This window comes from Mirounga leonina, unplaced genomic scaffold (genome assembly GCF_011800145.1).
Source record: "Mirounga leonina isolate KUSES-001 unplaced genomic scaffold, KU_Mleo_1.0 Mir_177, whole genome shotgun sequence".
NCBI lineage: Eukaryota > Metazoa > Chordata > Mammalia > Carnivora > Phocidae > Mirounga > Mirounga leonina.
In genome coordinates this window covers 729,613-757,489 of record NW_023270459.1, presented here as the reverse complement: position 1 = coordinate 757,489, position 27,877 = coordinate 729,613, and the positions used below count along the sequence as shown (strand labels likewise).

Sequence of the window (27,877 nt, the reverse complement as noted above, 5' to 3'; positions counted from 1 at the left end):
TTGGAGGAGGGGATAACTCAATGAACAAGAGATCTGCTTCTTGCCCTCCTCGAGCTCACTGACTGGGTAGGAAAAGCAGTGGGAACGCAGACAAGTGACAGCCCAGAGCGAGCAGCACAATAATACAAGAGTGTACAGAAAAGCAAGCACGTGAGAGGCTTTTAAGAGAAAAGCAGGGTGAATGAGACAGTTGATCTTCAACTCTCCTTAGCTGCTTACTTGGTGGTGGGACCTTGGCTTCCTCCTTGCCTTCCTTCTGTGTAACCCGGGGATAACAAGTGAGTTTACTTCAGAGTAGTTGTAGGGACGGAATCATGTTATGCAGATAAAGCAGTTAGCACAGGGCGTGGCACAGGATGGACAATGAACAACCCGTTTCTTATCACCAATGAGACTGTGGGGTATGTGACCCTAAGTGCCTGGCTGAGTCAGCATCCATGTATAGTTGTTGAAGGAATGAGTGCGTGAATAACTATGTATTACCACCCTCCCCTGCACCCTGCAAGACCCTGGCTTGGGCCTCAGCCCCAAGCACCAAGCTTAGATTTCCACTCTCCCCTCCCCCTGCACTGCACATTCTCTTCTTGGAGGCCACATGGCAGGTCCCACCCGACAGGTCCAAACCTGAACACAGCACCTTCCATCCCAATGGCCATATTTGCTTCTATCTCTTATCGAGCTTTGCCGAGTGGGTTTCTCCCCCTCTCTGGTCCTCCAACCTTGAACATCTCCAGGGCAAAAACTTCCTCCTCTCTTGCACCTTCAAACCTAAGCTTGGTTAAGAGTCTAATATATTCCTGAGGTTGGATTCCTGAGATCACCTCAGGCGTGTTTTTAATTTAAAAAGTGTGGAGATCCATTGATTTATAATATTTTCTGAGCACTTACTAAATAGCTAGGTGCTGAGGGTTCGGCAGAAACGGGGGACAAGTGTACCTAGCTCGCAGTCCTGCTAGGATGCAGTGCTAGTAATTCCATAGCACCTACTAGGTGTCAGGCACTGTCCTAAAGCTCTACATCTATATTATATTAACTCACACCCTCATCACACCTCTATGAGACCGGTGCTACAATTTATACCCATTCACACCGTGGCACTCTAGGGGTTAAGTACATCAGATCTCATTTATAGAACACTTGCTATCAAAGACCCATACTATCACAAACTGATGACTCCCACAGGCCAGCATGTGATGTGCTGGGCTTGTGCAACCATTAAAAAATACTGAATTAGTTGCTAACATATGGAAGTAGACATACTTATGGAATTGTAGATTTTCAGCTTCACTTGAACAAAATCTGAAAATCTGGCCACATCGAGGTAGCATTCCTTATGAGTGGGGCAGCTTCCCACAGTCCCCACCCCTCCTAGTTTCTTCCCAGCCCTGAGGCCGAGAGCCACTCGGGTTGCCGCATCTCTGTCCATTTGTCTCCAGCAGACGTTTGCGCTGGGGAGCCTAGTTTTAGCTCGCCGAGCCGCGCTTGCGGCAGTCCGCCAGTGCCGCCTGGCGGAGGGGTCCAGAATTTGCATCGTGTCTCGCAGCCGCCATTAAGGGACTCGGTAAAGAGCATCCAATCAGAAAGATGAGAAGCCTGGGGAGTAACCAATCAAAGGCGAGAGAGGAGTCGGAATTCGCCCAATGAGGACGGAGAGCGCTCAGAATTAAAAAAAAAACAACCTCTTTTATTGAAGTGGGAGACGGATACACACGGACAGTCTTTTTTGGTGGGGTCTCGGGCTTAGGGAGGCCCGGGCTGGGGGCGGCAGAGCAGGCGGGCGGCGGCGAGGCTGGTGCCCTGGCGCTGGGGTCGCGCGTACTTGAGGAAGATAGCGGCGCGGCCGGGCGCGGGGCCTCGGAGCGCGGCGCGGGCCATGCATGGCTCGAGCGGGCGCAACTCTGCGGGGCTAAGGCGGGGAGACGGAGAAACTGAGGCGGGGGCAGGGGCAGCGGTGAAGACGACCTGTTCTCGGAGCGGGGGGGCTCGAGGCTGAGAAGACACGTTGCCTGGGGTCCCCGAGGACCGTTCAGGGGCTCTCTCGAGCCAGTGGAGAGCCGGAACCTCGGGGAGGGACGGAGCGGGGCTGAGGATGGACAGACATCCAGCTCTACCCTGGGGGAGGCGGGGGGGGGGGGGGGGGGGGGGGGGGGAAGGGGGGGCGCCCCCGGGCCCCCGGGGGGGGGGGGGGGGGGGGGGGGGGCACGGGCTGGGAGAAAAGAGGACTCACCCTGACCCCATTTGCGGCCACAAGGGGAGCTGGGGGACCCGAGGTTGGCAGATCTCTCATTCTCAACCCTGGAACGCAGTTCGGATCTCCCGAGGCCCGGAAGATATGCTATCTTCCACCCAGAGGCAAGGTTAAGGGTCCCCAAATCTGGACAAACACCTCATTCTGACACCCCCAGACTAGGCAGACACCATTTCCTCTCACACCCAGAAAAATCAAGTCTGGGTGCCCCCCCTCCATTGTCTCTCATTCTCAGAGGGGAAAGACAGTGACCAGGAAAGTAGGTTCCTGTAGCCACAGGGGCGCTCCCCTGGAGCCGTACCTGTAAAGCGAGGGCTCGAGGCCGGAGCCCGCCCCGTCGAGCAAGCGGTGCGCCAGGCTCAGCGCCGCAGCTGCGCGCCGACCGGGCTCCCATCCTGCGGCCTCGGCCTCCAGCAGAGACAGCTCCAAAAAGTAGGTGGCAAGTAGCACCACCTGCCAAGGCCCACCGGGAGATCAAGCCACGCCCCTCTCCCGGTACAGGCCACGCCCCTACCCGCGGGAGATTGCCCTTCTGCCCCCTTCCCCCTCTGCACCTGGGGGCTGCTCCCGGCCAGCGCGGCCAGTAGCCCGAGGCAAAGTAGCGGGCCCGGGTGATGCAGCCGGAAATCCAAGCGGCTCAGGATGCGGCGCTCGGCGCGCAGAAGCTCGGCCCGCGAGAAGGAGCCAGCGCCCAGGAGGCAGAGGGAGGCCGACTGCGGATGGCGGGGAAAGAGGTGGGAGTCTTCGGCCCCGGCTGGTTGCTCCCTGCCCTGTAGCGCCTGGGATCGGTTCAGTCTCCGTTCTGAACCTCGATTTCCTGGTCTGTAAGATGGGTCTATTGATTTGTTCTCTGGAAGCCATGGAGAGCACAGGCTTCAGAATCAGAAAGACCTGGGTTCGACTTGAAACCCTACCATTTTCACACTGTGTGACATGGACATCATTGAAACTGAGACCGAGTTTTCTCGTCTATAAAACGGAAGTATTTCTCCGTACGTCACCTGGCAGCTCTGATAAGGCACGGAGTTCTGATCAGGCACTCACTATAACTGTTCAAAACTGAGTCCAAGTCCCACCTGTTTGGGGCAAAGGTATTCCTCTCTCCGGGCCTCAGTCTCCTCCTCTGCTAAAGGGACACATTGTATCAGGCCTCATACAGATATGCTGGGATTCCAAGAATAGATAAAGCGCTAGCTCGGCACACAGGAGGTGTTCCCATCTGTGACGCAACGAGCGAGGGTTCCACCTTCCCAAGCCCCACTCCAGAAAGTACCTCGGGAAGCACGCACTCTTCCATTTTGCAGGCCACGAACAGGCAGGCCACGCCCAGCAGCTGCAGGCGGTGTAGGCGCACTCGGCCGGCGCGCAGGTACGAATCCAGCAGGTGCACCGCCAGGTAGAGCGTGTCCCCCGCCAGGCCCAGGTACTCCTGGGGAGGGGCGTGAGTGACCACCAGGGTTCTAGGCTGCGACGCGGGCTCAGCCCTGCCCCCTGCCGGATACGTACGTGCACCTGGATCAGCCAGTCCACCACTAGCGCGCGCATCTCTGGCGTCACGGTCGGGGGCAGGGCCCTCCGGGGCAGCGCGCGGCACACCTGCGGTTGGGCAGGGACGCCCTCACTCTCTCCACCTGTGCCTCGGCTTCTCGCCTGAGCTCCAGCCCCCAGTGCAGCAGCCTCCTTGCACCAACTGGCCGAAGCGTGAGCGCCTCACTGAAATTGGCCTCCAACGTCTTCTTCCAAATGTGTTTCTATTCCTTATCCCCCATTAGAGCCTTGGACTTTGTTCTGCACGCCTCCCTAATCCACCTCTCCAATCTGTAGCCCCATGGCCACGGCTCCTCCTGAGCATCTCCCCCTGGGTCTCCAGACCACTAGCCGACACCAAGCCTCAGCCCATCCTCCTCAGAGCAGCCAGAAGGGTCTTTCTAAATAACAAAACTGGCCAAGGAACTCCCCAGCTTAAAACCCTTCCACGGCTTCCAGTACCCTCAGGAGAAAACCCTAATTGCTCTCTCAGGCGCTGCCCCCTGAGCCAACACCACCTCTTCCCTCTCTCCCTTCACAACCCAAACTCCAGCTACACCAGCCTTCTCTAGCCCTAGACTAGGACAGGCTTGTTCCTACCCCAGGGTCTTTGCACTTATGCTCAGTTCCCTCCACCTGGAATGGTCCTTCCCCAGCTCCTTGCACTCAGTTCCCTCCACCTGGAATGGTCCTTCCCCAGCTCCTTGCACTATTGAGCAACAGCTCAAATTCCCTGGACTTTTCCTATACAGAATTCTCCCTGCACCCATCCCGCTTTGTGTCAGCACTTTATGGTCCTCTTAGCATTTTCAGTCTGGAGATGTCTGGTGTTCCCTTGTGTGTTGTTTGCCTCCCTAGGCTGCTGGTACCACAAGGGCAGGTATCTCTCTCTGGATCACAGCTGTCTCTCAGTTCCTAACAGAGTCCCTGGCTGGGGAGAGACACTCCCCACCTCACTTTCTGAACAACTTCATGCCTGCAGTATTTCTTCGGACAGTGCCTGGCCTGCAAAGGTATCTGCGGATGACCGTGTCTGCACTGCAGTCTCCCTTCTGCTGTTACCGCCTACGTTTGCTTGGTTGTCCACAACGAGCGCAGACTATGTTGTTCATCACAGCACCCCCAGGGCCTAGAATATGCTCAAAAACATGTTCATAAATTGCTAAGTGTTTGTGAACGAATACATGCGAGGGACAAGTAGGAGGGGCTGCAGGGAGGTGTGAGTTTGGGAAGCCTTGCGGGGTGGGTGTTGGGCCAGCCGCCAGCTTTTACCTCGTCTAACCCGAACCCCTCTGCTGCCCTCCCGGGGCGCGCTCACCATGACTTCGGCGAAGATGTCCCCAGCGTACTCGCGTTCTCCCTCCAGCCCCAGCGCGCTCAGCGCCTCCGCCAGCCCCGGCGGCGCGCACGGCCCAGGGGGCCTCTCCTGGCTGCCCTGGGGGATGCTGTCGGGGTGTGGGGCGCTGGGAGGGTTGGGGGAGGCGGCGGCGGGACTCTGCAAGGGAGAGGGGTGGGGGTCAGCACCTGGAGAGGGACCCGGGCCAGGAGGCGAGACCCTGGCTGCTGCATCTCACCAGCATCCTCCACGCTGGCGTCCGGGGACCAAGCCAAGCACCCCTCTTCCTGCTGGAGCGAAAGACCCGCCTCGGCGCTTTAAACTGCATGCGCGCTGAACACGGCTCACCTAGGCAGGTGCAGAGGTGATGGCGAATACTATGCAGATTGGCTCTGGCTCCTCCAAAGCTAAGGTCAGGCAGCTGGAGTCAAATCCTCTTCCTGCTACTTACTATGGGATCAGAAACAGCCCCTCCGAGGCTCCCTTTCCTCAGCTGTAAAGTAAGGACTTTTTCAAAACTACTAAGACAAGTGGCCAGCGATGGGTCTGGACTAGCTCAGTGAACTCCTCACTGCTCCCTGGTTTCCATACCCCACAGTCTACCCCCCCACCGCCCCCACGCAGCCAGAGGAATCCTGTGCACACCCAAGTCAGATCGCACTCTGCCTCTTCAGAACTCCATCGTGGCTCCATCTCTCTCAAAGTCCACGAGGTCCTTTTTGATCCTCCCACCCATCCCCACACACCTTTGAGTTCATCTCCCAACCCTCCCCCAACTCGTCTCTCCTACCACCAGTCTCCTGGCTCATTCTCACCCACACCAGGCACGCTCCTACCTCGGGGCCTTTGCACTGGCTGTTTGCTTTGCCTGAAATGCTCCTCCCTCAGAGATCCCTTATTTAAGGTATTTACTCAGATGATACCTTCCCTGTGAAAAAGGCTATCCTGAGAATTTCCTATCACCACTCTTTGTAACTTACACTCTCCTTAGCACTTACTGCCTGATCTTATTTACTGCTTCCCTCCCAATGAGAATGTGAACTCCAGAAAGGCAAGGCTTGTCTGGTGTTTTGTTTTAATTGCTGTATTCCCAGTGCCTAGAACGGAGTTTGGCACGTGGCAGGTACTCAGATATTTCTTGGATGAGTAAGTGAACAGGCTGCACATAACTTAGAAATGGTGACCTGGAGGGCCTCTCTGAGGAAGTGATGTTCGAGTGAAACCTGAAAGGCAAGGAGCCAGGAATGCAAAGGGAAGGGAGAATATTCCAAGTGGTGGAAATAGCATGAGCAAAAGCACCGAGGTAGGAAAGGGGTTGCTATTTTCAGGCACTGGGAGGTCAGCAAGGCTGGAAAAGTGAGCAGAGGAATGTGAGATGCTGAACCAACGACTTCCTGTCACACAGTAACACCCAAACTCCTTACCTTGGCCACATGGTCCCTTCAGCCCATTGTTACCTCTCTAATCCCATTTCCTTCTGTTCTCCCACTCTCGTTCTATTTGACACACCCTCTTTATGTTCCCCAAACACATCCAGCACCTGCTGGCCTCAGGGCCTTTGTGCTTGCCCTTCCCTTTGCCTGAACACTTGATCAAAACCTAGATATCTACATTTTCAGAGTATCTCTACACAAGATACTAACTACAAAGGGAAAGTAGGAACTTTCCAGTGGAGACACCTGACAAGACACCACCTTAAGCAAGGGATCAAAGTCATCACCAGTCATGGGACAGAATCTCCTCTCCCTCTTTGAGGATGCAGGGAGAAGGGCACATTTCTCAAATTTCCTGTTAAAGGTAGCTTGACTATAACTGTGAGGAAACACCAGGCCACAAGCCGTAAATGAGGGACGTTCTGTGACATAACTGCCCTGTATCAAACCTGACAACCGAATGTAACAGGAGTCATCAGCCAGGGGACTGCCCTTCTGTGTACAAGGACAGGAGTGGGACCATTAGTCAAATTTGATAAAGACCTGAGAGAAGAGGGTTGTTTTCAGTATTCAGTTCCCGACCTGGTTAATTGAACTGTGGTTGTGCAAGAGAATGTTCTCGCTTCAGGGCGGATATGTAAACACGGAGGGGGAGGAGGGAGTGAGCAGAAAATGGTCACAGGAACCTGTGTGAAGGGTCAATGAGAATGCTTTGTACTTCCTTTAAAAATCAAATTTTAAAGTAGGGTTTATGGGAAGCTGCAAAGAGAGAACAGAGTTCCCGGACACCCCACACCTACTTTCCCCTACCAACCTCCTAGTGTAGTGCATTTGTCACAAGCATGGACCAACTGGGATAGCACCCTCATCGCCTATCGAGGGCACTTCCTGCCAACAGGAGTTACAGGGTTGATGTTGACCTTGATCACTGGCTGATGTAACGTTTATCAGGTTTTTTTCATGGAAAAGTTGCTTCCCCCCTTTCTATACTGTCCTCTTTGGAAGTCACTTTGCAGCCCACACGCAAGGAATGAGGGAGATGCTCCCCCACCTTGGGGGCGCAGCATCTACAGAAATTACCTGGAAGTCCGTTCAGTTACGTCTGTTCCAGCCATTTATCATTTATCTGCTCGCGAACTCCCTGATCGTGAACTTTGGGTAGAAGCCGGCGCTATGCTATTTCTTTTGCTCCTCCAAGTACTCTCAGCCCAGCGGGGTACTTTCCACGGGCCCCCAGGTCCCTTCACGTACCCCCCATCGGGGAGGATCTGCTTAGCCCGCTTTTGAGCGGGTCCTTCCTTCGGGGCACTACAAGGTGCTCCAGGCCTAGAACTGTGTTTAGTACTATTCTTTGGAAGTTCTCTTCTCCAAGCCTGCACCTGCAATTATTTAAAAGATAAAGGTAAAAATCTGTGAATCCGCACACTCTGGAAAGCTATCGGACACGTATTAAATTCCAGCCACCCTAGAATGTAGGCCACAGCTGGGAGGCAAGCCACGCAAAAACCAAACCAAACCGAAGGTAAAGAACCTTTATCTGGTGCCCTGTGCATCTGCAAAGAAACGAGCGAGCACCAGGATGAGCACTCAGGAGCTGGGATCCAGGCTCATTTTCATTTTACTTGCTTCCTCAGACTTTGGTGTTGCTCACGTTCTTCTCACACACACACACCACGAGAAATTTCCCACAAGCACATGACAAAAGACAGATTAACCCACTCAAAACTAAAGGTTTCCAACTGGTGAAATTTTATTAAAATGCTCCCCAGCTGAAAGGCCCTTTGGGAAAACTACTACAGAAGGAAGCACCACTATAGCGAGGGAGCTATCTTTGCCTGAGGGAAGCGGTTCAGCAGCCTGTGGGCCCCGCACCGGGGACCCGGGGGCCGCGAGGTGACCCAGCGGACTGAGGTAAGCTCAGGATAACCCCCGCAGGAGAGCAAGGGGTGACGCGAAAACGAACGGGCCCCGGCCTCCTCAGGGGCCTCAACTGGAGGGAAAACTAGGCAGCTTTTTTCTAGAAGCTTCTCTGCTGCTTGTCTTATGACCGCCAGGACATACTCTTGTAATTAAAGTCCACATGAAGTGAGAAAAAGCCACGCATTCCTTGGGTCTTAGCTGCAGCAAATGCAGATTCCTATGCACCGAATCTGACTTTTCTGCTACCCTCACTCAAGATCTCTGAGACTCCATGCATGTGAAGAAGCCCTACCGCCTTCTGGCAAAGTCTGACATTCAATTCACCTGTGTGGGGGCCACCCTGGTCCCCAGGTGTGGGCAGAGTGAGTCAAGCACAGGAACCCCAGGCTAAAGGGGGGGGCCATCAGAGGACCCCAGAGCTGTGAGGGCTGTAACCAGAGCTGCCCCCAGCTGACAGCCACCACGATTCCCATTCATACACCACGGACTGTGTTGGAATTTGGGGGCCTCAAGGCTCCTTGGTTTAGCCTAAGTAGGGAGAAGACAACATGTAGGCAATGCCCAGCTCTAGGGCCCAAGGGCCCCACGCACTGAACCCACTCCCTCGCGCTCACTTCCAGGGCTCAGTGACGCCTCGCACGCCCTCCTTGTTCAGAGCCACCCACCCGACTACCCCACCTTTGTCCTCCCCCCCCCCTTTTCACCTGGGCAGCTTCCAAAGACCTGGCATGGTCTCTGCCCGCCGTATCCGCACACCCCAGGAAGCTTCCCAAACCCCTCAGCAGCTTCCACCCACAGGGGTGCCCACCCCAACGGCCAGAGGGCGAGCGCGGCTCCAGGTGCCCAGGTCCTGCCACAGCGGACACGTCCCGGGCGTCCGCAGGGCCAGGCTCCGGAGGCAAGGAATGGCCCAGGGCAGCGGGCCCCCGTCTGAAACGAGTGTCTTTATTGCTTGTACCGTACAAATGGGAGGAATGGGGAAGTCCAGTAAGGAGGATAGAGAATTGTCAAATAAATGACATACACACAAAGAAAAAGACCCCCCACCCACCCAAACCAACCCTGCATCCCACCCTAGGATGTCTCTCTCTGAACTACCCAGTACAGGAGGTGGGGCAGGGAGATCAAAGCCACAACTGAATTCCACACACCCAGAGATGCTGGGGGCAAGGGCGGGGGGGGAGGGGGGCTGGGCAGCAAATGGACCCCAGGTGTGGCTCCCCCACCAGGCCAGCACCCCTCCCCTACGGGATGAAATGCTCGGGCCGGGGACAGGGCCCAAGCCCACACACACCACGCATTCAAGGCCCGGACACGCTTGCCCTCACACACACACACACCCAACACGCATGCACACACACCCCAACCCGTGTGCATCCTCATCCCAGAGGCAAGGGGCCATCCACAAACACAACAGCCTGAGGCCGCACACACGTGCCCACAGCACTGACACACATTCACCTTAAGGCTGCAAAACGTGGGGCCCAGGGAGGGGGGAGGGAGGAGAGGGCCCTGGAGCCTCCCTTGCTCAGAGGCCGCCCCCCCCAACTCCCATCCCCTCTTCGACCCCAGTCCACGGGGCCCAACACTGTCTCGGTGCGAGATGTGTAACAGCAGAGCTGGCAGCCCCCTGCCCCCATCCTTGGCAAGAGCTGGGGCCAGCCCCGGGCCCAGCAGGAGTGAAGGCCGACCGGAAGCAAGCCCTGGTAAGGCACAGGATGGGGCAGCAGGGAGGCCCATCCCCAAATGTTCCTCCTTCCTCATCCACAGGGTCAGGAGAGCAGCTGGGGATTGCTGAGGAAGGCAGGGCAAGGAGGCAGTGCCCATCACCTGGGCCCCCCTCATGCCCCATGGGGCAGATCACGCCCCATCTACACGAGGGATCCCCGAACCCCCAACCCTGGGGCTTCCAAAGGCCCCCTGCCTCTCCCTGGACATTATTGCTTTTCTGCCCCTGTGGGGGAGGGGCCGGGCCGGACCGCCCACGCCAGGCCGCCCTGAGCCCGACCACCAGGGCACTGTCCGCCGGGCGTCGTGTCCCACAAGGTGTCCCACGAGAAGGCAGTGGCGCAGGGGCAGGCGCCCGGCCAGAGACCCGGGTGGGGCCCGCAGCTCCACGCGCCGCCCCTCGCTGGGGCTTATGTTGATTAAAAACCGGAACCTCTCCAACCGCCCGAAGGCTTGGTCCTGGGGCGGGCAGTGGAGAGTCTCCCAAATCCAGGTCTGGGCACAAAGGTGAGGACAGGACAGGATCCTGGAGGCAGGGCTGCTGGGACCGCTGAGGTGAGTTTGGCAGAGGGCTGAAGAAAAAACTGGAAATGGGGTGAGCAGGTGAGGGATGGGGATGCAAACAAAAAAAGGCAAAATATAAAGTCTAAGAACAAAGAGACAGGCCCCCGGGGCGGTGACTGCAGCCGAGCGGGCGTGGGTGTGGGCGTCCGGCGGCGGCGGCGGCACTGCTCACTCGCGGATGCTGGCCGAGTAGGAGAACTGGGGGAAGTGGGTCCGCTGGTCCAGTTCGAGGGAGCCCAGGCTGTCATCTGTGGGGGGCGGGTGGAGGTGGATTGGGGAGAACGGGCCTGCAGAGGGCCCAGCACCCCGAGTGCCCTCCCGGGAGTGGGCAAGGGGAAGGGGACCCGGGCTCAGGAAGGAATGCAGGGAGCATGAACCCCCAGCCGACGGGCCACCCGTGGGGACGGGGCAGAGAAGACTTAGAGACTCCCGCTGACATTGGCCCACCCCCGACCAGAGTCTGGGCCCAAAGGCTGCCCCCTCCGCCAACTCCGCTCCCCCCTCTCGCGCCACACTCTGGTCCAGCCCAGGCCTCGCCCTGTCCCCTACCTTGGGGGCCACTGCTGCCCCACCAATCCAGCCTCCAGCTGCCCAGGTGCACCCCTGCCCCCTCCTGCACCAAACCTTTCCCGGCTCCCCACACAGTAAGTCCCTGCTCCTTCCAGAGGCCCCCAAGATCCTCTTGCTCCGGCCCTGAACCCCTTTCTCCCCCCGACTACTCCGGCCTCTGCAACACTCCTACTCCTGGGCTCTATTCCCACATGCCATTCCTTCTGCTCAGCTGCCATGTCTCCTGCTCCAGGAAGCCACCCGCCCTGACTCACAGGCCAGGTCAGGCATTTCCTCTGGGTCTCCCCAGTCCCTGGGCTTCTACACCCTAGACCTAACCACTCTGGGCTGTCACCCCACCTGGCCTGAAGCTCCCTTAAGGCAGGGCCAAGGTTGTCTCAGTCACTGCTGTATCCCCATCAATGGGTGAGTGAGAGCAAGAACTCTAACAGGTGCAGAATCAATGCACCACTCCAGCCCCAAAGACAGCTACGAATGTGCCATCCTGGCACTGACAGCTTCCCATGTGCCTCCTGCCCAGACAGACCTCTCCCCGCTGAGCTCTGGAATGTGCTGTGGCCAATGGCTCCCAGTGACCTTCACTGGGTCCAAAGGTGCACCGCCCAAAGGCAAAAAGCCCTGCAAGCAAACTGCAGGCAAACTGCAGGCAAACTGCCCAGACTCGGGGAGGGGGCCCATGAGCTTACTCTCCGGAACTGGGTCAAGGGCAGACCCCACCCCTCCACACCCAGCCAGGGCCCCCCGAGGGAGGGCCAAACACTCACAGCGGTCCGGGGGCGTGATTGTGATGGACTGGGCGGTAAACTCATCATCAAAGTACCTTGTGTCAACCTCAGAGGTGACCTGAGGTTTGAAGGGTGGCAGAAGCTGCGGAGGAAAGGAGCCCAGACTCAGGACCCTGGGAACAGGGGAGCTGGCCAAGGTCACCCTTGAGCAACGGGGCTCCTGCAGGAGCAGGTGGGTGGCGGGGCTCACCTTCTTCTGTACCACGTCCTGCCAGCTGACGCTGAGGAAGAACCTGTGTTCCATGACCTCCCTGGCATCGCTGGGCCCCCCGCCGAGCCTGGGCAGAGAAGGCCATGAGCACCCGCCTCCCAGGCCAGCGGGTTCTGAGCAACAGGCTTTCAGCGCAGGCCCTGCACAACCTTTAGTGATTCTGGCCCGACCACAGACCACTTCGAAGAGGAGGAAACCGCGGCTCAGGGAGGGAGGGCTCACAGGCCCAGGGTCAGAAGCTAGGGATCTTGCAACCTGGACTCTGAGTCCAGAACACGAGCCGAGAGGGCAGGCTCAGCCACCCTCAGCCAGGCTCGGGGCTGCCCTCTCAGTGTTCCCAAAGAACAAGTGGGCAGAGCGCTAAGGACAAGCCCGGCCCCAAGAGAGTTCTCCCTAGGCGCCCGCGGCAGGGATGACTGCCAAGTGCTGGAGGGACAATACGCAGGCACGCGCCTGTGCACTCAGCCCCTCCAGGCCGAGGGGACAGCCGCAGCAGAAGGCACTGGGCTGGGCAGGACAGACTCCAGCCCTCACCTCTGCTTGGGGTCCTTCTTAAGCAGCCCAGCAAGCAGGGACTTGGCCTCGGGGCTGAGCGTGCGCGGGAAGCGGATCTCCTCCATGAGGATGAGCTCGAAGAGGCGCTCGTGGTCCTGGTTGTAGAAAGGCAGGCGGCCGCACATCATCTCGTACATGACCACGCCCAGCCCCCACCAGTCCACCGCGCGGCCGTAGTCGTTGTCCTCCAGCACCTGAGCGGGGAGGAGCAGTGAGGGGCCGGGCCCAGGCCCCCCCACCGCCGGGGCCATGGGGCTCACAGGGACCCAAGGAGGGCCATCCAAGGGGTCTGAGCTAGGGACACCACACAGGTCTGAGGGCCCCTCCTCCCTTGGCCTCGCGGCCCGGGGACCTCCAGCCGCAGGCACCTCGGGGGCCAGGTACTCGGGCGTCCCACAGAAGGTTTTCATGGTGGCCCCGTCACTAATGCCCTCTTTGCAGAGGCCGAAGTCAGTGATCTTGATGTGGCCATCTTTGTCCAGCATGAGGTTCTCCAGCTGTAGGAAAAGTCCATGTATCGGGGTCATATCCTCCCAAAGCTTTCCACCAGCCACCCTCCTGCCCCCCGAACCCCACGTGCCCCAGCCATTCCCTGGGAGGGCTCTGGCCTGGGGTGATAGCGGTCATGCCAGGGCCTTCAGGTTGAGCTGGGCACACACCCCCAGCACAAGGTTAAGCCCTTGAGGCTCAGAGGGAGGCCAACCCCCAGGGCAGCTAGAAAAAAGCTGGGGTAGGAGAGATGGGAGACAGGCCCTGCCCACCTGCTGCCCCACTGTGGGCTGCAGCTTCCCAATCTGGCATGTGAGCAACACTAGCTTTCTTCCTCCATTTTTTTTTTTTTTTTTTAAAGTAAGCTCTGGGCCCACTGTGGGGCTTGAACTCCCAACTCTGAGATGGGGAGTTGCATGCTCTGCCCACTGAGCCAGCCAGGCGCCCTTCTTCCTCTACTTTTAACTAAACACAAATGGGCAATTTGAATGGGCCTTTGTGGAAGCTCCACCAGGTGAGACCATTCCCAGACCCCCAAAACCCCCCATGTGCCCCTTCCCTGTTACTAACCATCCCTCCAGCTAAGGAAAACCTCTGCTCCTCCGCTTTTCTTTACAGTTCCCCCACCTAAGGATGCCCCCTATAAAAACACAGCCGCATGCGGTCCGTCCCAGATTCCCTTCCACGTGAGCCTGGGCGGCGCATGCGCACGGCCACAGGGGTTCACTCACTAAGGGCTGCACAGAGCCTGGCCGAAGGCCCTGCAGTGCATTCTGGCCGGGCTTGGACAGCGGGCCCTGGGGCTGCTTCCAGCCTGGGGCTAGTGTGGACAGTGTTCCGGGAGTGTGTGTGTGCCCAGGCTCTGAGGGGGACACAGGGCCCTGCCCTGGCCGTGCATAAACCTAGGGCGGAATGGCTGGCTCACAGGGCACACGGACAGTCAGCTCCAGTAGATTCTGCCCAACTATCTCCTACGGTGCTTGGACCGATATGACCACCCCCCTAACCCCGCCGACTCCCTGCACAGAGGTGTGTGTTCACCAGAGGCTCGGAAAGGCCCGCAGGGCAGCTTAGGCAGGAAGGTTGGCATCCTACAGCAAGGTGGACTCAGGAACACCCATAGGGTAGACCCTCCTGGGAGGGGGAGGTCCGGAGTTGAGGGCCTATGTCCGGCTTCCCTGGTGTGAGCCCTGCGGCCCCGGGGCAAGGAGGCAAGCACACGCTCACCTTGATGTCACGGTACACCACGTCCCGCGAGTGCAAATACTCGAGGGCAGAGACGATCTCTGCGCCGTAGAATCGAGCCCGCTCCTCCGTGAAGACACGCTCCCGGGACAGGTGGAAAAACAGCTGCGAGAGGAGGGAGGGGCAGGAGGTCAGACCTCAGCCCAGAGGAGCAAAACACAGGACCCTGCCCACTGGCCCCCAACACCCAGCCCAGTGACGCGGTGACACCTACTCCAGGAACCTGCAAGTGACAGCGGGAAGAACCAAGTGAGAGGTGGTGAGCAGGGACGGACTCCCCGTGAGGAAAACACAGAGTGAAGGACAGTCAGGAGGCGTCAAGGGGAGAGTAAGGAGGGACAGTGTGAGGGGACAGAGGAACGAGGGAGTGACAGCAAGAATGCACAGAACACAAGTCACGAGCAAGTGACAATAAGCCGTGAGACCAATGGGAGAGATGAAGCCAACAATCTGGAGCCAGTGGGTGACCCCTGTGTGCAGAGAGGAGGCTGTGAGGGATGAGGAGCAGGTGACAGCCTGAGCTGGCGCAGCCCAGTGACGAGCGGCGGACTCCTCCCAGGAGGAGGGCTTGGGGAGAGCAGAGCACCAACCAGCCTGCCCGCCCCCCTCCCCATACGTTTTCCTTGCAGCCTCACAGGACACTCCCCCTAGCCCTCCACACCTCTCAGCGCCTGCGTGTGCATCCTACCCGACTCACTAGCTGGGTGAACTTGGGCAAGCCACTTAACCTCTCTGAGCCTCAGTCTCCTCGCCTGCAAAATGAAGGTGATGATGCCTGCCTCAAAGGGGGGGGGGCACACGAGGTGACATCCAGCAAGGCCCCCACCACCCCCTTCGTCTCACCCACAGTCCCCCTCTGCTCCCCTGACGCTTGGGAAGGAGACATGAGAGCCCTGGCTGGGGAGCTGAGGCTCACCTCACCCCCGTTGGCATACTCCATCACGAAGCACAGGCGGTCGTGGGTCTGGAAGGCGTACTTCAGTGCCTGTGGGGCAGGAAGGTGGCCAAGATGGGAGGTGGGAAGAAGGCAAGCTCTCTGCTGATTCTGCAGGTACCCCCCCCCCCGGCAGCCGGGGCTCCAACTTCAGCTTTGCCTTTTGGGGTACGTGAGTGAGCTTGTGGCCCTGAAAGCAGTGAAAGGGCTACTGGGCTGAAGGATGCTGTCTTCAGCCTTCAGCTAAGCTTCTGAGAGGCTCGGCCAGGGAGACATTCAGTTCTGAGCCACCAGAGCTGTTTTACCTTTCCTCTCTAGTCAGGCTTGTTGCACGCACATGCGCACACACGTTTGCTGGCTGGGAGTTGGCAACCCCAAAGACAGGATGCACAAGTGATCTGCTGCAATAAATAGCAGTTCTCAAACTATGCTCTAAGGAGCCCTACAGAAAGTTCCTCAGAGAACCCGAGTGACCCCTCTGCTCATGACAAGTCTACTATTCTCTGTCTTCCACATCAAAGTACCTCACAGAATTTCATTTGAACAAGTGCCATGGCTTAATACACCTGGACAGACACTGAGCTAAGGAAACGACCCATCTCATAAGCCATCCTCCAGCCGGTCTATTTAACTGATGGCTGCTGGTCTTGATGGAGACTGTGGCCCAAAGAGGTGTCTCCCCAGACTAAGCTGACAGGCAGCACAAATATACATCTCCTAGGATTACACTTAAAAACAGAAACAAAACGTTCCCACTTTGACCGGCAGGGCTAAACGCCTCTAACTCATGAAGAGTAGCCATGCTCTCCTGGAGCCATCTTGTAATGTGGTATCATCAGTCAGCTGAAGCACTGCCATGAAGCCACCATCTGTGAAGAAGCTGCCACCCCCTGGGTTTGGTTCAGGCCATGTGGTCTGGCCCTGGCCACCTGGCCGACACGAAGTCCATGCTTCATGGTGGCAGGACTGGGCTCTTATTCCTGAGGCCCGTCTGGGACGGAGGGGCACAGGGCACAGGGCACAGGAAGGCCAGGCCCTGCCTGAGAGGGAAGTACCACTCACGGTGAGGAACGGGTGCCTGGTGTTCTGGAGGACCCGGCTCTCGGTGACCGTGTGGGCGACTTCATCCTGCAGACAGAGGCTGGGTGAGGGGCTGGCGGGCAACACCACACCTGCCCCCGCCCCCACCTAAGGAATGGGGGAGCAATGCTTCAGGGAAATGCACTTCTATTCCTAGCCGATCCAGAGAGAAAGGCAGGAGTGGCACGGTACCATCTGCAAGCTGGAATGAAGTAACGGTTCCAGGGGTGGCCTGGGTGGCTCAGTGGGTTAAGTGACTGACACTTGGTTTCATGATCTCATGGGTTGTGAGATCAAGCCCTGTGTGGGGCTCTGTGCTCAGTGGGGAGTCTGCTTGCAGATTCTCTCCCTCTGCTCCTCCCTCCATTCGTGCTTTCTCTCTCAAATACATACATACATCTTTAAAAAAAGAAAGAATGAATGAATCATCCCAGACAAGGCCAATCAGTGGCTCACTCTCAAAGCCACAAGGTGAGAAGTCGATGGGGACTTTATGACAGAGGGCTCGAGATGTCACCTGCAGAACCCACAGGCCAAGTTTAGCATCTAAGGAGGGAGAAGCAGACATTGTAAGACCCTGGAGCTGACCCCAGAGGCAGGGGGAATCACCACCGGAAGTGCTGTTGCTGAGACAAGGAAGGGATCTGATCAGGACCCTACGCTTGGGAACAGCGGTTCCCAGTGTGTGGTCCCCACACTGGCAGCATCATGTTGCCTAGGAACTTGGGTAAATGCAGATTCCCAGGCCCCTCCGAGACCCACCGAATCAGAAACATAGGGGTGGGCCCAGCACGGGCTTCACAGGCCCTCCAGGCCCCTTGAACACGGGCTCAAGTGTGATATCTGAACACACAACAGGCCCCTAAGAGAGCTACGGAAAATCCCGCACCACTCGCAGTAAGGGACACTGGCTCTTCCCGGGGCTGAGTCTGTCCTCAGGGGACACTTGATAATGTCTGAAGACATTTTCGATGGTCACAACTTTGTGCTACTGGCCTCCGGGGGGGGGGGGGGGGGGGGGAAGGCCAGGGTGCAGTTACTCATTGTACAGTGCACAGGGCGGCCCCATTGTGGAGAATGATCTGGCCCCAAAAGCCGACAGTGCTGAGGCTGAGGAAGCCTGCCTCGGACCAGTCACATAAGGGACTGTTAGTTTTGCTGGATGAGATCTTAGTACCATCATAGTCTTTAAAATCTTCAGCTGTTAAAGGTACATATCTAAGTATATATGGGTGTAGGGCGCCTGGGTGGCTCAGTTAAGCATCTGTCTTCAGCTCAGGACATGATCCTAGGATGCTGGGATCAAGCCCCACATCGGGCACCCTGCTCAGTGGGGAGTCTGCTTCTCCCTCTCCCTCTGCCCCTGCTTGTTTGCTCTCTTGCTCACGCTCTCAAATAAAATCTTTTTTAAAAGTATATATGGGTGAAATTATATGGTGTCTAGAACATGCCTTAAGATACTCCAGAACAAAGGGGAGGGCAGAGCTAATGAAACAAGATGGGCCAAATGTTGACAACCGTTGAAGCTAGATATTGGCTACATGGGAGTCCACTGTATTTATTTTTCTTTTAAATACTTTGTGTATGTCAGGAATTCTCCCTTTTAAAAACTTGAAAGGTGGGGAAAAAAAAAAGGAAGAGAATTCCATTCTGGCCCAGCCTCCTATGGAGAGGCCCTGAGCTGAGCCCCACTCCTAGGGCCTCCCCACCAGCCCATTCTGCTGCCGCAAGCGACCTGCTTTCAGGCCCTGATAACGCCTGCTGGGTGAGACCGAGTCGGAGGCTCCACCCTAGTCCCCTGGTCGCCCGGAGGGTGGGGTGGGCTGGGGCGAGCGCAGTCCCACCACGACCACAGAGGCCGCTGCAGCCCCGGGCACGCCCACCTTGGCGATGATTACTTCCTTCCGCAGGATCTTCATGGCATAGTAGCGGCCGCTGGCCTTCTCCCGCACCAGAATCACTTTGCCAAAGGTGCCCTTGCCCAGGAGTTTAAGATAGTCGAAGTCATTCATGGTCTGCCGAGGAGGGGGAGAGATTGGGGAAGTCAGTGCTTGGCACGTGGCCCACGGGAGGACATTTTAACAAAGAGAAAGGAAAAATCGAAGGCCACTGTTGCCAAAACGCTTGGGCATGAGCAGGAAGGGAGGCTCTGGGCGGCAACTGTTTGCTCTGAAGCGGCCTTCAGACCAGGGCTCCCCCAGGCAGGGGGCCCCGGGAGGCTGGGATATGGGGGTAGACAGGTCTTCACGAGCTCTGAGGATGCAGCTGCCCCTCACTCCAGGGGCAAAGAGCAGCCCTGGGGCACCTACACCCATACATCACCCATCCCACAGGGCAGTCGCAAAGGGTCCCGGCTGCTCCCCTGTGCACTCTGTATGGAAACCGAGGGCGGCAGGGCCAGTGTTGGTGGGGAGAGGGGTGCTCCCAGACTGGCCGCCTGCCCCCCAGTACTTACCACCTTGGCCCGAGCCTTGCTAACTGCCACTTCCATCTCCTCAGCCGCAGAAGGGTCGCTGGGGGAGCCACACTTATAGTCCATGGGGTCCTCACCTGGGCCCCGCTGCTTGAGGCTGTTGGCGACCATCTGAATGGCCCGCATCCACTCCTCCCTTTGAGGGACAGGTCACAAGAGCCATGAGTCCCACGGACTCTCGGCGGGAAGGACGGAGCCCCACCCCCTCTAATGGGAGCAAATGACCCAACATCTTTGGGCATTCTGGCAAGATCTGTCCGACTGGGGGGAGCAGACGGGACAGGACTGACATTTTACAAATCCTCTGGCTGCAGTGGGTAAGAGAGGACAAGAGTGGAATTAGGACAGAGTCTATCTATGTCCTGGAGTGGCCTGACCTGAGGGACGCTTGAAGTGAGCAGCAATTAAATGACCAAAGAGGGGAGACCACCTTTATTCACAGCCCCCTGAAAATGAGCCACCACCCTGAGCCACAGCGCTCCTCAGGATTCCTCCAGAACAAATGACAAGCGTGATGTTTTGTAAAAGCAAACCAAGAGTAAGTAAAAGGAAGAATTCATCAGCCGAAGAAAGCTGAAGATCACCGGAGGGAGCTGTCTGCCAGGAGAGCTCAGGGACAGAGGTTCCTAGTGGGGCAGAGACGTGAAGCAGAAGGTGGCAGACAGGGAAGCAGGTCCCAGCCAAAAGGAGCTTGGTTTAAGAATAAACTATTTCTGTCACTCACAATTTAGAACTTGCTCGGAAATAGCTTTCTTTTGATACTTGCAAACTGTTCTGTCTCTAGAAAGGGAAACTAGATCTAGTAGAAATACGTAAACACAACCAGAGACCACAAAAAAAGTAGGGGGCTGAACGATACTCAATTTTCCATACCCCTCCCGTGTTTGACTCACCACACAATTTTAGGTGGCTCGACCCAGTGTATGCTGAACCCTCTTTGGATTCTGCTTAGAGCTATAAAACAGGCCCATGAACAGTTGAAAAAAATAAAATGCACACCTAAGAACGAGAAAATTCTAAGAGCCCAAGTGGGCAACCTCCCAAATCGCAGCAATTCCGATCAGCCTCAGTGAGACCGGATGGTCAGCCACGCTTCTTCCAGAATCACCCCCAGCCCCAGCACAGGTGAAACTGTGCTCTCCCCCGAGGCACAGAGGCCCCTGGCCAAGGTCACGCAGGGAGCAAGGGGCCTGAGGAGCCGGGACCACCCTGGGGGCGGCTGCACTCAGCCCCCAGCTCCTCACGTCCCGAGGGTACTAGAGCTACTCCGTACAGCCCAGCGGTCCCATGCGCACATCTCCCCATGTTCTGACGCTGCTGGGATCCGGGGGCACCTTACAGTCAGTGGCCTATCTCAATTGAATTGGGCATTGCTTTTGCTTGGTATTATGGAAAATAATGGTGTGCCTCCAGGGGAGAGCATCTTGCATTTCCTGAAGGGTGGCCACAGTGCTGAGCTCCCCGGGCGCCGAGGGGAGCAGGGAATGTGTGTGAGGAGTCCACGCACGGAACGCCCCTCAGCTCAGAGAAAGGAGGAAGATCTAGATGCGGGGGTGCCTGGGTGGCTCAGTCAGTGAAGCCTCTGCCTTCGGCTCAGGTCATGATCCCAGGGTCCTGGGATCGAGTCCTGCATCGGGCTCCCTGCTCAGTGGGAAGCCTGCTTCTCCCTCTCCCCCTGCGGCTCCCCCCACCCCCCACCAGCTTGTGCTCACTATCTCTATCAAATAGATAAATAAAACCTTAAAAAAAAAAAAGCTCTAGATGCAGACTTGGGAGGGCCTGAGACAACTTAAGAGAAAAAAAGAAGGTTCAGAACAGGGCAGAGTGTCCTGCTCCTGGAGTTAGAAGCAAGAGGAATGTACGCACAGGCACGTGTGCTCACCGCAGCACGGACCCCTCTGGAAGGGCGTGCATGACACGGGGCCCTAGCCGCCTCCAGGGACGGGAACTGGGAGTCAGGGGCAAGGAGGAGTCTAATTCCACCATCGACCCCCATCACATACACTCCCAGAGCACTCCCCACCAACTTTTACATTACAGATGGGGAAACCAAGGCACAGATTGAAAAAAACAAAACAAAACAAAACACAATTCAAGAAAAACACAGTGGGTGCTTAGTCTGGCAGCTGGAATCACAGAAGGCCCATGACCGTCCAGAGCCAACGGGGAGGGCCGTTCTCGCTCAGCTCCATGGCTTGCTGAACCCACACGTCCCAGCGCACCACCAGCCTCGCTCCCAGGAGGTCGTGCTTCCTAAGACAGATGTGTGAATACCGCCCGCATCAACATCAAGTGCTGGCACACTGGCCCTCCCTGGGCAGAGTCTGGGGGCCCCATAACCCTAACCCATGTGTGTCAGGCCCACGAGCGCAGGGATTTCGTCTGTCTGTCCCTGGTACACACAGCACCTGAGCGGGCACTCAGGAGGTGCCTGGGGAACGAATGAGCAAGGAGGCCAAAGTTCAAGTGGCCCCAGACGTGGTGCACACAGAGGCCCAGTGCACACACGGACACGTCACACCAAGGCCCAACACACATGTAGGCTCAGGAGCACGGGCCTCCAGGCTGCCATTTCTCAACTTGTTTTAACCCATGACCTCTTTGGGAAAAATACAATATAAATCCTTATCCCCACATTCACATTTTATTTTTCAAAAACGGGGGACGGGTGGCCGCATCCCATGATAGGCTTTACCAGATCATAATTGTCCTCTTAGAAATTTTTAAATGCTGACTTCAGGTAGAAGACCAAGGATTGAGAAAGAAAGGAAAAAAAAAAAATCACCAGGGCACCTGGGTAGCTCAGTTCGTTAAGCATCTGACTCTTCAGCCTAGGTCTTGATCTCAGGGCTGTGAGTTCAAGCCCTGCATTGGGCTCCAAACTGGGCACAGAGCCTACTTAAAAAAAAAAAGAAAGAAAAGAAAAGAAAAAAATCACCAATCTCCTGAGACGTTAAAAAGAACAAAATACGTATATATCTCATGTACAGAGATCCTGAGGTACTGTCACGTGAGAAAAGCAAGTTACAGACTAAGACGCAGAGGGTGCCATCATCTATCATCTCTGTTTATAAGGGAGAACACACAAAGTCCATCGACAGAAGCCTGGATAAATAAACGATGGTTCATCCACACCACGGGAGCACTGGAAGCAGTTCCAAGGGGCCTCCCTGGGCTGCAGAGCTGGTGATGAGGAGCAGGAGCTCCGGAGCCTCCCGGGCTGGGGCTCAAAACAGCAATTCTGCCCCCAGGGCAAGCTCACCCATCCTCGGCAGACCAGGGACGCTGAGGCGCAGGTGAGCCGCTGCATACAGAGCATGGTCCACGGGAAGCGTCGGACTCCAAGAAGGTGTTCAAAACGCTGGGTGAGGCCTGGACCTATGCCCTCCACCCTGGCTCACGCTGCCCAGGACCACAGGGAGCCAAGGAACCCGCAGACGTGGAGGAGGTTGTTCAGGGGTGACTGGGGCTCTCCCACTGCCGGACAAACCCCCGATCCTGTTCCAACTGGACCAAAATTACAAGGTTGCAGCACAGAATTCCAGAGAAAAAGCAAGGGCCTCTGTCCAGGGTACTCCTTAAGGGTTTGCAACATGGTGTCTGGGGCAGAGGGGAGCTCCCACCCAGAGCTGGGACTGCTGTGCCTTCCAGCCCTCAAAAGGGAGCCCCCAGGGGGACCAACCTCCTTTCTCCAGAGACATGATGAGAAAAATAAAGGCTCCACAGACACCAGCTCCTTCCACACTCATCAAGAACAATGGAGAGAGGGGGGCATTTCTGATGTGGAAACAGAGGCACACAGAGGTGGAGTCACTTGTGGGGGTCACAGACACAGGAGGTGACAAAGCTGAGACTCACATCGGGCCCTTGTGCTCCTTCTGGCACCATGCCACAGTTCCCCGACAGTAACAGCTTCCTTCCCAGATGAGGCCCAAGGTATCAAGCAGGGCCCTCCCGCAGGAAGGCTCAGGGAATAAGGGACACAGCGCCGTGGAGCCCAGGCTTGGAGTGAAGGAAAGCGCCCACTGGGAGTTCTGGGCCCGGCCACCGTTTTGAGCAGGCCTCCCCCACCAGAGAGCAAGGGGAACACCATCAGCTCGCAGAGCGCACTGTGGCCAGAAGCTGTGCGGGTGCTTTACGTGCCATAACCTCTGAGTCTGCTCCCAACCCTCCCAAGTAGGCGCTGCTACTCACCCCGTTCTATAAACGAGGAGACTGAGGAAGAGATGCAAGCAGGTACCCAATGACACAGCCAGCCAGCAGAAGCTGAAGGACACAAACCCGCCAAGTCCCTACCGCCCTCAAAGCACTTCTCCCGTCAACTGAGTACTTTCAGAGGCCTTCTCATCCCTCCTGTGGGCTCCGGGGCCGCGGGAGGCCCAGCGGGAGGAGCCACGCTCCCCCATGCAGCACTACGCCGAGTGCAGACCAGCCTGGGAGCAGGCTGCTGGGCCCAGAGTTCGAGTCCAAACTGGCCGTGGGGCCCTGAGGGACCTTACTTCTCAGGCCTTGGTCTGCATCCCGTGCACCAGGGCACAACACACAGGCTGAAAAGCAGACTCTGCAGCCAATGGCCTGGCGTCAATCCGAGGTCTGTCCCTTCCTGGTGGCGATGCCAGGCCATCTGACTTTCCTGCGCCTCAGCTGGCTGACAGAGAGAGCGGGGACGAGGTTCGTGCACATTAAGGGCGAAATGAGCAGGAAACACAAAGTACTTAGGGCAGTGCCTGGCACAGAACAAGCACCTCAAAGGGCTGCTGTGAGAATTCACCCAGCCATCCGGCAAGCCTGGGGTGTCTGCAGGTGGTCGCATGGCTGTGGTGACAGAGGGGAATGGAGGGGTTGAGGGCAGGAGGCAGGACCGGTCCAGCACATGCCGGGCTCCATGTTGCACTGGGTTAGGGACAGACATCTTCATCCTTAATGGCCCAGGAAGCCGCTAAAGGGTCTGTGCAGGGGGTGACTTCTGTTTTCAACCTGCAGCTGCGGTGGGGTGCAGATCGGGGGCATGGAGAGCAAGCATCAGGAGACTATGGCAGTCGTCCAGGCAAAGGGTGCCAGGTGGCCGAGGGGCGGAGGAGAGACAAGGCACCAGCAAGCACGATTCCATGAGGGCAGCCTGGGCCAGCCGCTTCCTCCCCTGTCCCCACCACGGCGAAGGACCCGAGCTCCACTGTGGGAGTGACACAGCAGGACCGACACTGCGGCCTGAGGCAGGAAGTGTGTCTGGCAGGTTTAAGGAATCGCAAAGAGACCACTGTGGCTACAGTGAGGAAACCAGCAATAGAAAAGGATGTGGAGAGGAGACCAGATCACATAGCACTTAGGAGGATATGGCATAAACTGAGGCCCCTGGCTGGCTCAGTCAGTTAAGCGGCCACCTCCTGATCTCAGCTCAGGTCTTGATCTCAGGGTCTTGAGTTTGAGCCCCGCATTGGGCTCCATGCTGGGTGCTGGGCGTGGAGCCCACTTAAAAAAAAAATGGATGGCTCAGTTGGGTGAGCATAGGACTATTGATTTCAGCTCAGGTCGTGATCTCAGGGTCGTGGAATAGAGCCCTGCATTGGGCTTCATGCTCAGTGCGGACTCTGCTTGTCCCTCCCTCTCTGCTCCTCCCCCCATGTGCACACTCTCTCCACCCCCCAAATAAGTAAAATGTTCAAAAAAAAGAATATGGCATAAACTCTGGAGTTTACTCCCAGTGGAAGCAAAGCCACTCAGAGTTCTAAGCAGAGAAATGACACAGTAAGATTTACATTAAAAGGTCATAATAACATCATGCACTATTAAGTATACCCACTCAGACCAAACATCTGCAAACTTCTCCTGGGAAGGGCCAAAGAATAAATATTTTAGGCTTTGTAGGCCATACAATCTCGGTTACAACTATTCAACTCTGCCAAGTAGGGCAAAACAGCCATAGATAATTTGTAAATGAATGGGCATGGCGTGTTCTAATAAAACTTTCTTTGCAAAAACAGGAGGCCAGCCCGTGGTTTGCCAACCCTGCTCAAGCCCTAATTTCCGGTTTACAGGAAACATAGGCACAGAAGAACAAAGCAAACAGTGCCAAAAGGCAGTAGAATAACACATCCCTAGCGTTGAGACATTCCACAAGACAACTAGCCCGGCTTGTTGGGGGAAAAAAAAAAAAAATCAATGTTTTGTGGGGGGAAAAGACAGGCCTGAACAAGGTTAAAAGGCCAAAGAGACAAGTACCTTGAAGGAATCCTGGTTAGAAAAACATTTTGAGGACAACTGGGGAAATTCTAGTAGACATGGACATGCAGAGATTGGTAAGTATCTACTACAAACAGTCAGCTGTGGTAACGGCATCATGACTCTGTAGGAAAAGTCCTCATTCTTAGCAGACGCCTGCTCTATGAAGGAGCAAAGTGTCACGAAGTGTGATCGGAAGTGCACAATTCAGCACAAAACAAAGCCAGATGAGGCAAACACGGCAGATGCTGGATTGCTGAGTCTAGGTGCAGGGTACCTGCACATTCGTTTCTTAGACTCTTTCCACTTTCCTGTATATCTCGAACAAGGGGGCAGGGGTAGGGGTAGGGAGTCTGGGGGGAGGCAGGAGAGGTTCCCAGGAGCCCAGGGAGCAGGCCACTGTGGCCTCTACACAACACCCCCACCCCGCGCCCCCCTCTCCCCAGGCTCAGGCCTATGTGGGGCAGGCCAGTGAGGACAGCCACAAGTGAGCATCCTCGCTCTCGCTAGCTCACTCCTCCACCAGGGTTAAGGCCAGGAATCTGGGGTCTGGCCTCAGAGCAGCCCCAGCAGATTCCTCTCCAGCAGCAGCAGGTGCTAAGAAAAGGAGCAAGGCAGGGCCTGTCCAACCCCCACCATCCTGGTAAAGGGATTCTTCCCCATGCTGAAGAGCACAGAATCTCACCAAAACGGAAAGCAGAGCAGGGCTCTTGCCTACTAAAACGCTTTGCCAGCTCCCCACTGCTCCTTTTCCAGGCTTGCAAACTGTGCACCAGGTACTGCTGAATCAAGGGTTTCCTGTTTACCATCCCCCTGAATCTCTGAGCGACCCTGTGACAAACCCCAACTGATTCACGACCTGCCAAGCCCTGGAGGGATCTCCAAATGGAGTCCACGACCTGGCTGAGCTCACCGGCAAGGCCTCCACTGGCCCTCTTCCGAGGCCCCTGGCCCTTGATTCTTTGGTGACGGAGAACCCTCTGTGGTCCCTAAGATGACAACCTGTCTCACTTCCGGGCCTTTGCATATGCATATGCTGGTCCCTTTTCCTCCTTCGTCTTCCTATCCAACACCTTCCGACACTCAGGCCTTATGTACCTACTGGTCTCCATTTGCTTTTACTGGCAGTCCATGGTTTCTGTCCCCAGCTTTCAGCAGTGTCACACCTCAGCTGGCCTGAGATGGTAGGGAGCTCTGCTGCCCGTGGCGGGGAAGGCATATTTCTAACTTTGGGAGGCCACATGATGACAATTACACTACAGATTATGGAAATACATCTTATGAGAGTTTTGCGTATCCTCTAAATACACACTGTCCGAGAGGGAGCCACCAGCCATATGCGGCTACTTAAGTTTAAATTGATTAAATAAAAATTAAAATTCCAGCTCTGTTGCACTAGCCACATTTCACATTTCAAAAGCTCAAAAGGCACCTGTGACTCCTGGCCCCCCTCTCGGACACCACAGGTACTGAATACTTCTGTCATGGCCAAAGATTCTCAGGGACGGCGCCATTTTCCTGGGTTCTCCACAGGGTCGGCTGAATCCTCACCCGAACACAAGCCAAAGAAGTGTTTCTCAAAGTGAAGTCCAAAGGGACAAAGTGGGGGAAAAGATATGTGCTACTCATTACGAAGGTCTAAGCTTCCTGGTACATAAAGGGGTTTCAGAAATGAGATGAAGACTGACTACCCAACAGAAAAATAAGCCAAGGTTATGAACAGACAGTTCAGAAAGGGAAACTCGTGTGGCCCCTGAAGGTAGGAGAGGATGCTCGACCTCACCCGTAAAGACAAAAGGGTCAGTGAAAACCACCTTAAGGTGCCACTTCCCACTGATCAGACTGGTAAAAATCCAAATGTTAGACAACAGAAGGCTGCGAGGACTCTTAGACATCACTCTTAAAAATCACAAATGCATATTCCTGGTGACCCAGAAATCCCGCATCTAAGAACTCCTCTTACAGGCTCGCCTGCACATCCGTCGAATGAGGTAAGCACAGGGTACTTCACCGTGGCACCACCTGGAATGAGCCAAAGCCTGGAAACAACCCCGATCACGTGCATCAAGAACCCGCTCAGGAAACTTGGGGACACAGTGTGCCACTGTCTAAAAGAAAAACCAAAGGCAGTGCGGTGGAGGCGGCAGCTCTCTGGAGACTGAAGCAGAAGGACGCCCCAAGACACAGTGAGGAAAACACAGAGTTCAGAAGTCTGTGTACGATGCTACCTTTCGTGTAAAAAGAACCAACCAGGGGAGCAGGGTGCAAACGTCTATCTGAACGAGCCGGTCCACCCATGAAGCTCTCCAAGAAGACAGAAGAAGAGCGGTTAGCGGGGGGCGGGCGTGAATGGGGCAGAAGTGACAGACACCTCCTGGCACTGTTTGACTTTTGAACTAGGTAAATCTGTATCATCTCTTCTGATGATTAAACTGATCCTTTTAATACTGAATCTCTGGACCATCTGCTTCAAAATCAATGGCGATGCTCATTAAAAATGCAGCTCCCTGGGAGCCTGGGTGGCTCAGTTCGTTAGGCAACTGCCTTCGGCTCAGGTCAT

The 27,877-nt window shown here is 56.3% G+C and overlaps 2 protein-coding genes across 10 annotated transcripts in view; both read right to left on the bottom strand.

Moving 5' to 3' along the window:
• Positions 1-1,671: 1,671 nt before the first annotated feature.
• CCNP (cyclin P) lies at positions 1,672-5,355 on the bottom strand. The gene is made up of 7 exons (XM_035023566.1): positions 5,350-5,355; positions 5,094-5,270; positions 3,755-3,844; positions 3,522-3,677; positions 2,803-2,961; positions 2,550-2,701; positions 1,672-1,906 (listed from the first exon to the last, which is right to left on the bottom strand). The coding sequence occupies exons 1-7, from the start codon at positions 5,353-5,355 to the stop codon at positions 1,741-1,743; spliced, it is 906 nt and encodes a 301-aa protein (XP_034879457.1). The 3' UTR covers positions 1,672-1,740.
• A 2,158-nt stretch (positions 5,356-7,513) lies between these two features.
• Positions 7,514-27,877, bottom strand: part of AKT2 (AKT serine/threonine kinase 2) — a 49,895-nt gene continuing 29,531 nt past the window's right edge. For 7 of the 9 annotated variants that reach the window (XM_035023355.1, XM_035023360.1, XM_035023358.1 and 4 more), the window contains 10 exons: positions 19,081-19,234; positions 18,509-18,640; positions 16,608-16,673; positions 15,528-15,596; positions 14,594-14,716; positions 13,246-13,374; positions 12,857-13,071; positions 12,302-12,389; positions 12,091-12,193; positions 7,514-11,004 (listed from right to left, as the gene is read on the bottom strand). In XM_035023355.1, the coding sequence (XP_034879246.1) occupies positions 10,925-11,004; positions 12,091-12,193; positions 12,302-12,389; positions 12,857-13,071; positions 13,246-13,374; positions 14,594-14,716; positions 15,528-15,596; positions 16,608-16,673; positions 18,509-18,640; positions 19,081-19,234 (1,159 nt within the window). In that variant the 3' untranslated portion in view covers positions 7,514-10,924. The remainder of the gene's footprint in view (positions 11,005-12,090; positions 12,194-12,301; positions 12,390-12,856; positions 13,072-13,245; positions 13,375-14,593; positions 14,717-15,527; positions 15,597-16,607; positions 16,674-18,508; positions 18,641-19,080; positions 19,235-27,877) is intronic. The other 2 variants (XR_004682541.1, XR_004682540.1) reach the window with 2 other exon arrangements.

Coding starts and splice junctions, on each gene's coding strand:
- CCNP (XM_035023566.1), bottom strand. Junction 3,678..3,754: donor ACTGGCTGATCCAGGTGCAC/GTACGTATCCGG, acceptor GCCCCTCCCCAG/GAGTACCTGGGCCTGGCGGG. Junction 2,702..2,802: donor TGGCCGGGAGCAGCCCCCAG/GTGCAGAGGGGG, acceptor GGGCCTTGGCAG/GTGGTGCTACTTGCCACCTA.